At 36.3% G+C, this 9,516-nt stretch overlaps 1 protein-coding gene across 1 annotated transcript in view; it reads left to right on the plus strand.

Moving 5' to 3' along the window:
- The window catches only part of LOC107709064 (diencephalon/mesencephalon homeobox protein 1-B-like), a 15,095-nt gene extending 7,704 nt beyond the window's left edge, over positions 1-7,391 (plus strand). Inside the window, exons 4-6 of the mRNA XM_016513453.1 lie at positions 2,662-3,013; positions 3,898-3,999; positions 7,315-7,391. Of these exons, the coding sequence (XP_016368939.1) occupies positions 2,662-3,013; positions 3,898-3,999; positions 7,315-7,391 (531 nt within the window). The remainder of the gene's footprint in view (positions 1-2,661; positions 3,014-3,897; positions 4,000-7,314) is intronic.
- Positions 7,392-9,516: the final 2,125 nt, after the last annotated feature.

Raw genomic sequence — 9,516 nt, forward strand, 5'->3', positions numbered from 1 at the left:
AACGTCTGGCCATGTGCACCAACCTACCCGAAGCTCGAGTACAGGTGAGTTCACAACACGAGAGGATAGCAGCCAATGGGGTTAGTCATTTTAGTAATGCTGGACCTACCTTCAGCCTTTGATACTGTTGATCACGAGATTCTTATCTCTCGATTAGAATCTTTTGTAGGCCTGGGAGGTGCTGTTCTAAGTTGGTTTAAATCCTTTTTAACTAATAGAAGATTTAGGGTTAAAATAGGTAATTGTACTTCATCTCTGGGTCTTTCAACATGTGGTGTTCCTCAGGGCTCGATTTTAGCTCCTACTCTTTTTTCTCTATATTTACTTCCTCTGGGTTCTGTGTTTAGAAAGCATGGAGTTTCTTTTCATTGTTATGCTGATGACATGCAAATATATTTACCAGTTACTAGGAAAAAAGAAAGTGCTGTACTTTATCTGCATGTCTTGATGATGTTAAATCCTGGCTTTCTAACAATTTTCTTTTCTTAAACACAGATAAAACGGAGGTCATGATTTTTAACTCCTCAGACCCCAGGCATCAAAATCAATTTGATTTTAAGCACCTAAATTCATTTATTTCCCCTTCAGTACGAAATTTGGGTGTAGAGTTTGGTAATTCTTTGAAATTCGATAAACAGATCAGTTCTGTCGTAGGCTCCAGCTTCTTCTACCTTCGGTCCCTTTCTAAAATTAAACCATTTCTTTCTGTAGTTTCCCTAGAGATTGCCATCCATGCCTTCATCACGTCACGGCTGGATTACTGTAGCTCGCTGTACTATGGCATTTCAAAAACTCAAATTTCTCGTTTACAGGTAGTGCAAAATGCAGCAGCTAGATTTCTGAAGGGGTGTAAAAAATGTGATCATGTTACACCCATTCTGAGATCCCTGCATTGGCTGCCTGTTCAGTACAGAATTGAGTTTAAAATTCTTCTATTTGTCTACAAATCGTTGAACAATTTAGCTCCGCCTTATCTTACAAACCTACTTCATCCCTACATCCCCACAAGACGATTACGATCCGAGGAAAAACTTCTCCTCCAGATCCCTCACACTCGTCTAAAGACGAGAGGAAATAGAGTGTTTGAAGTGGCTGGTCCTACTCTGTGGAACAACTTACCATTTCATATTAGAATGGCCTCCACTCTACCTGTGTTTAAATCTTGTCTAAAAACTCATATTTTTACTTTGGCGTTTATTAATTGATTTCGTTATAGTCATGTTATGTGTATTTGACATTATGCTATTAATATTTTACTTATTGTATTTGTGCTATTGACAAATTTCTCGTTTACAGGTAGTACAAAATGCAGCAGCTAGATTTCTGAAGGGGTGTAAAAAATTTGATCATGTTACACCCATTCTGAGATCCCTGCATTGGCTGCCTGTTCAGTACAGAATTGAGTTTAAAATTCTTCTATTTGTCTACAAATCATTGAACAATTTAGCTCCGCCTTATCTTACAAACCTACTTCATCCCTACATCCCCACAAGACGATTACGATCCGAGGAAAAACTTCTCCTCCAGATCCCTCGCACTCATCTAAAGACGAGAGGAAATAGAGCGTTTGAAGTGGCTGGTCCTACTCTCTGGAACAACTTACCATCTCATATTAGAATGGCCTCCACTCTACCTGTGTTTAAATCTTGTCTAAAAACTCATCTTTTTACTTTGGCGTTTATTAATTGATTTCGTTATAGTCATGTTATGTGTATTTGACATTATGCTATTAATATTTTACTTACTGTATTTGTGCTATTGGCAGTGTACAGCACTTTGGTCGGCTTTTAGCTGTTTTTAAATGTGCTTTAGAAATAAACTTGAACTTGAACTTAGTCTACTACAATAATGAGTGCAAGAGCCAATAAGTGAAAAACAAAACAAAAAAAATCCCAAAATAAGCTAAACTTGCCAGTGCACAACTCAACTATGCAGGTTGTTTGCAGAATTACATTGTTACATAATTGTTACATATTGTAAACTTAACACCTTAAGGCACACGGGCAAGACCATGGTTTTTATTTTTCCATGCACTGGTCAATTTCGCAAAACCAGTCTTCTTTCAGACTAGTAGAAAGAAAACAGCCAAACTACACGTTTAAGTGTTGATTTTATTACAATTGATCCATTTGCTTCAGTAGATTTCAATTACTATACATATATTTTTTTCTCCTGAGTCAGAAATCTTCAGTTCAGCTGCACTTACACAAAATTTATTAAATCTTATTTGTATTCTGAAGGTATCTACAGAGGGATTTGTTCATATATCATTCGCCTGTGTTTTTTTCCTAAAAATATGGTGAAAAAATTCTTGCAGTTTTTTACTGATTGATAGTGTTTTCTGATTTATGGAGTGATAAAAAGAAAAATCTAAAATCCATTCTTTGAAAACCCTTCAACAAAATGAAACAAGAAAACTTAACTTAGCTTTATCCAACATTCAGATTTACTAAATTACTTAGGTAGACAATACCTCATTTACATATTCAAACATAGCATTTCAGAAAACTGTAATACAAAACAATTGTCTTAATATACTGTGATTAATTAACCGGGGATGTATGGTGATATCAATTAGATCAGATTTTTACCCTATTCACCTTAATTCTGTGATTGACAATCTTTAAAGTTTCACAAATACCAATGTCTTCACACTAACAGGTGTGGTTTAAAAACCGCCGTGCAAAGTTCCGCAAGAAGCAGCGCAGCCTGCAGAAAGAGCAGCTTCAGCTGCTGAAGGAAGCTGGGACGGAAGAAGAAGCTCCGCCTGTTGAGGCACAAGCCCGGCCCTCCCCTTCAGATGGGCATGGCCCCACATGCCCCCCTCCCTGTGAGTTGAGTGAAGAGGTGAATGTCACCTCACCGGAACAGTCAGGGGCGGAGTCAGGGGCTGAGGACATGACTGACAGAGAGGATGAGTCACTGTCCATCAAAGATGAAACAAAAGAGGCGGGGCCAACCCTGATGACAGATTACAGTTCACCTTCTTGCAAACCAATCAGCCCTAAATCAGGTAAGAATAGCTACATATGATCTTTTCTTCACAATGCTCAAATGGAAACACTTTTCAAATAGATTAAGGAATTAATGGAATTAAAGAGATACTTCAACCAAAAATTAAATTACTGTCATAATTTCCACACACTTTCTTTCTTCCGGGGTGCACATACTAAAGGGTCTAGCTCCAAAAAATGTCAGAAAGGCACCATAACAGTAAATAATAACAGAATTATATTTTCAGATTTTTAATTTTTAATTTTTATGTTAAAAATGTGGGTACAGTCTTTATGGGTCAAATTGGAGACAAAACAATTCACCAAAAATCGTAATATGAAAAATGCTAAATAAATAAATAATGTAAAACAGTAAACCTTGAACATTAACAGTTCTCAAAAAAAAAAAAACCTAAGAAAATGTAACTTTTAAAAATAATAATACCTTTTTCAAAAATTCTACATTTTATAAACGGTATTGTAACTATTTTTTTAAAACATTTGAAACAAGAAGAAATCTGGAAAAGCACTTATTCTGTGTGCTTTTCTGAAACTCAAAACAGTAACATCAGAGTGTTGAAACTCTGTATGCATGTTCATGACTCTAAATCAGAAAAAGTCACAAAATATCAAGAAAAAAAGGTTAACCAGTACTTACAAAAACTCAAAAATCGAATTGGGTCAAAAGTCAAATTGGGTCAAAAGTGCAGGGTCTGTGGTTCCATGAAGAACCTTTAAGATCCATGGAATCTTTCCACTGCACAAAAGGCTCTTTATAGTGGAAAAAGGTTCTTTAGATTATTCAAATTTTCTTCACACTAATAAAAAATGGTTCTTTTAACAACTGTTCACTGAAAGGTTTTTTGGGATTAATAGTATTACATTGTCTCCTCTCCCTCCTCAGATGAGCCGCTGGGTTCTCCAGCTCTTCCCTCCTCCAGTGGCGTCATAAACGAAGAAATCTGGAAAAGCACTTATTCTGTGTGCTTTTCTGAAACTCAAAACAGTAAGAGCATGGCGCTAGCAACATCAAGATCATGGGTTCGATTCCTAAACTGCATGCAAGAAATATACACAAGTTTCTTTGAATAAAAGCATCTAACTAAATGCATAAATGTAAATGATAACACCTATAGAGGTAGTTGAGAAACTGACATGACATAACTCACATTAAAAATTTATTTTTATATACTGCGTCTGAGGGCCAAGCAGCATGCTGCATCACTCGGCTTGGACACGCTTCCAAACTGACCACTGATTCATGCAAATCAATGCATTTCTGCCGTCAACGTCTTGTGTTCAGGCTCTACATCACATTAGTGTGCTGAAATAAACAGCTGGAGCTGTTTCATTATTATATAGCATGGCAGAGTGGAGAAGTTTTGACGACTTTTAAGTGTTTCGGTCCGGCTGCATGGCAGAGGTTTTAAACTTTTCCAAACGCCCCTGGCTTTGCACTTTGAAACGTAAAAAAAGAGCACATTAATTAATTTGTTTCTGTAAATAAGCGTATTCAGGTCCACAGCCTTGGTAGAAGGTTAGTGAAGCCTCCCGTTTGTATATTTGAAGAAGTTTAAATGTCTTCACTGTCTTTGGATGTTGTAAACGGACATAAAATGAATGGATGAAGCCCCTGCAAACTTCAGAAAGACTTCAGACTGACGCTCCTGACCGTCATGCCATGTGTTTTGCCGATTTAGAGTCTATCGGATATCTCTGAATTGTTTAAATAAATGTGAATAATTTATCAGTGAAATGAAAGGGAATAAACCACATATATGATCTGAATGTGCAACAGTAATTAGTGGATTCTTTTACTTAATCTATATTTCCATATATTTTTTTCAATTATTTTAAAGGTGTTTTTTCCCCTTTTCTGTTCAGCTTAAATATCTGACAATAGTTAAAGCACACACATTCTCTGCCACTGAGTTACATTCATTTCAATGTGCTATTTAAAAGTTCAAATATGCTTTTCTTACATTTCCACAAGTAAAAGAGAAAATAAAGTAATATATTAATAAGGAAATAAAAAATAAATACAATTAAATTTATTTTAAAATAAATTTGAGTGAAATATTACAAATAATATAAATATTATTGTTTTAATATAAATGTTAAAATGAAATGCAAAAATCCTAATTAGAGATTTATTAAGAAAATAATGTAAGTAAATACTAATACTGTACAAATGTATAGTCCACAGAAAAACAAGAGTTACAACAGATCACTGAACTAAAATTTTATTTAGGTTTAGCAATATTCCGGAAGAAATAAAAACAAGACATTTGGATTAGATTTTTAATCATGCTCATTTCTCATTTGTATAATTTCTAAAACTAGCTTTTTAATCCAAATGCATTGCATTACCTGTGGACCATTACTGGTTAACACACAAACAAAATGTTTTCTCCATATGTTCCCTTCCTCTGTCTGGCTTTTTCCCTCTTTCACATCCATGTTGATCTTGATATCGGATCCAGTGAAAAGCTTAGGACACAGTGGCAGAAAATGAGTCCATCAGCCACATCAGCCTCAGCGAGACCTTCGCCACCCACCTGTCAGAGGTTTGGCAGCTCTGCGGCAGAATAACACGGGTCAGGATACCAGTGGATTAAGTTGAGGAAGAACAGAGGAGTGGAGTGAGAAGACATGTCGTGTTCAGACACCTGTTAACAGACCATACTTCATATGCTGGCACTGCAGTGCATTTAAAAAGATGGATTTCATTCACATTCCAGAAAGAGAAGGGAGGAGAAAAAACAAGATCTTTATCAAAAGCATAATAATGGTTAACATCTCTAATGCCTTGGTTCTCAAGTTGTTTGTCATACAGCAGGGTGAAAAAAAAACCCAATGCTAAATCCAAACAATAAAATGTGATTATGTAACCGTAAATAGGTAATGATAAAATAAGTATACGTATCAACATTTAAAAGGAAGAAAATGCTTTCAAACCTTTTCTTCTGCAAAAATTCCAGACTACGGGAAATACAGCTTCAAGTTTTTATCACAAGGATAAACAAAGTTTGTGTTGAATTAGTACCCGTCAAGAGCGTGAAACCATTTGTTAAAAATGTAAAACTAAAACATAATTTTTTCAACCAGTCTATGCTATTTTAGTAATTGTACACATTTAAATAAAAAATAAAATAAAATAATTAAATATCAAGACTCAAGTGTCTTATTCAGTTTATGCCATTTTAGTAATTGCACACATTTAAATAAATAAATAAATAATAAAAAATGTCAATGTTCTTATTCAGCCTATGCCGTGTTAGTAATTGTACACATTTAAATCAAAATGAAAAAAAATAAATACATTAAAACCATCAATTTTCTTATTCAGTCTGTGCCATTTTAGTGATTGCACATAAATTAATTAAATAAACCATGCAATTTTTTGTTATTGTGTAAATCTCCAACATAAATCCTGTGTCCAAAGCAAAGCAAAACCTGTTGAGAACCACCGCTTTACTGATCATTAACCTAATTACACCATAATAAAATTAACTTGATGCTAAGTACGAGATGTTGAATTTCTTCTTTGACAGTTACATCCAACATTGTGTATGTGTGTGTGTGTGTGTGTGTGTCACTGTAAAAATGTGTGTGCGTGCCGTTTTTGGGTTGGGTGCTTTTTTTTTTCCGTCTGTACGTAAGTGTGTGTGTGTTAAGCTGTTGAGGTCGTCTTGAGCTCTTTGATGTGTATCAGGGTTGTGCTCTGTTATAGGGATTTTCTGAGTTGACAGCTGCTTGAATATGTGGCGGTACTGCGATGGCAGTGGGTTAAAGAAAGCTGGAACAGGATTAGGATCATATTCTGGCAGTGGCTGTCAGTTCATCAATGGGCTCAGGTTCTCCAGTGACAGCTCTCCTTTGCAGCACGGCTAAGACCTTTAGAGGAGCCATAAAGGAGTGTGAAAAAGGGCTGTTTCAATGGCATGGTATGAGTTTTGTTCTAACCTTGCCGGGTGTGCATAAAGTAGAGAAGTCAGGAAATATCAGAGGGGTGCTTCTGATTTAAACACTCAGACTTTGCATGAACAAGCATTTACATATAAGTATTTATGAAGTTTATAAGTTTAAACTCCATCTCGTTGGGTGCAGAGCCAAGAAAAAAAAGTTTAAAGGGCTCACATCTGCACTTTAATTACATTTTTAAATATATTTATATATTTTTTACACAATTCCTTCCACGTTCTGACTTTTAGAATGATATATTTAATTTTGTAATTTTTTTATTTAATTGTTTTTTTTTTTGCTGCTAGAAAACTAAGAAAAAGAATCACAAGGTCTTTCCGTTTTTTTTTTTTTTTAGTTCTACCGTTGGTTCTTCTGGTGTTTGGGAATAATAGTATCAAGCAATATCCTCTTTACCTCACTGTGAAAGGATGAACCAAGATTCTGAACACTGAACAGGCGCTATTTGCATATCAATGTTGGCGGTCTTGTATTAAATGTATTTATCTAATGTAACAAAACTCCAAGGCAGTTTTACTATATATGCTTATTTTGGAGAGGGGAGGAAGCAGAGCCCAAATGTACCAGCATTTCAATCATGTTTGTGACTAAAGATAGATGTGTGCAAACTGTAAAATGCATTTAGGAGTATGTGCGTGAATAAAAAGTAGGTCCTGTTTGTCCTTAAAACGACTTACATTACTTTATGGTGTTTATATTGCAATGTTTTAAAGACTGCATATTAACTCCCCCATTTGTTTGAATAATCAGCTAGAAGTAGTAAAGACATTTCAAAATAAGAGTCCCAGTGTATTTCAGGCTTATTATAATTAAAAACCCCCGCATTATGCAGAGCATTTTTTTTCTCTGTATATTATTGGTATTTTGGTTACAACAAACTGTATTAAATGTTTACATTTAAACAATTCCAGAATTATTAAATTAATACAGTTTGAAACAGTAAAAAAAAAAATAGTCAATGGCTCCACGTATCCCTTTATTAACATTTTTAAATATATTTTCATTGCACCCCTAAAATTCTTTATGTGCTCATCATTTTTTTCAAGGTAGGAGCACATGGGACGAAAGTGACCGTCAAGCCTTGGGAAGTTGTAATGTAGCACAAAAAATAAGCACAAGAAAAACTAGTTTCCTCATGATATGACAGATTTCATGCATGTGTTTTAAAGGTACAATCAATAAAAGCTGTTACTGATGCCATTGTAAAAAAATACCCTATTCACGGATAATCATTTATTCCATGCAAAATTGTCCGATAACAGGGGTTACAAAGGCACAATGAGTAGTGTTCAGCTGGTCATGTGATCTCAACATGCTTGCCCCCAAGAGGCGACCCGCTCAATGTAATTATTAGGCTCCTCATATGATGGAGTTCATCTTTAAATTCAGACAAAAAAAAGAGTAACTGAACGCTACCACTTTTGCAAAACATTCTGTAGGAGTGACTTGAAACATCAAACTCCTCCACCGCTCTCAGCGCTAAGACAACAGAAGAAGCCGCTCAGCAGAAATTCATTCCTCACTTCAGAGGTTTAAAGCAGATCCCCCATAATTCCACTCGACAGGATTCTCACTTGAAAACTCCGCAAAGCGGCGCACAGTCTTACCCTTCCATTTGACCCGCCCGACGATTCGCTCTGCCAGCCCTGCAAAACAATACTTTCACAATGCTGCTGGACTTTTATTGTTGCCACGGCATTATATAATTCCAGGAATTACTGACAGGCAAGGATATGCTAAATCCTCCTCTACTCTTCCTGAAAGATGAGACAGACTCGGCGAGCAGCGGCTCTCTTTCCACCTTCTGACTTGGTCGGTAATCCCGATACGCACTGTCTGCATTTTTACTGTATGTGTTTAAGCGCATTTGCAGAGCATTTATCTCCCCAATGTAAACCAATTTGGCTATAAGGGCCTCGGGGCGAGCTCACAGCCGAAGTAAAGAAAGGAAAACTCAAACGTAGCAGAAGCGCGGTGAGGAGTGCTGTGACGTAGAGCAAAAAACGAGAAAAGAAGAAAAGAAGCAGAACGGTGCAGGAGAAAAGAGAATCCTGTCCAGAGGCGATGCTTCCCGTTTGTGCAATAAGAACCCAAAAGCCGCCAAAACCTGAATCACTGGACTGTTGAATCGCAGAAATCTTCACAATCATCGTTATCCCCTAATCCGGCTGTACGTGCCGGGCCAGACATACTTTTCAACTTCCAGACAGGTGTCTATACTGCATGAAACATTTGCACATAGTTTCATCCACTGCTTGAAATCTCAAAAATACATTTCCTCTGGAGAAACACTCACCACCATGATTCTAGGGCCCTTGAAGTCCACTTTCACACAGAGTTTAGAGTCAACCCTGATCAAAATCACCTGCCTGTAACCAGGAACGGGCTTAAAAGGAACAATCCACTATTTTTTAAAATAGGCTCATTTTCCAACTCCCCTAGAGTTAAACAGTTGAGTTTTACCGTTTTCAAATCCATTCAGCCGATCTCCGGGTCTCGCAGTAGCACTTTTAGCTGTAGCTTAGCATAGATCATTGAA

The sequence above is a fragment of the Sinocyclocheilus rhinocerous genome, unplaced genomic scaffold (assembly GCF_001515625.1).
Source record: "Sinocyclocheilus rhinocerous isolate Xijiao unplaced genomic scaffold, SAMN03320098_v1.1 scaffold835, whole genome shotgun sequence".
Taxonomy (NCBI): domain Eukaryota; kingdom Metazoa; phylum Chordata; class Actinopteri; order Cypriniformes; family Cyprinidae; genus Sinocyclocheilus; species Sinocyclocheilus rhinocerous.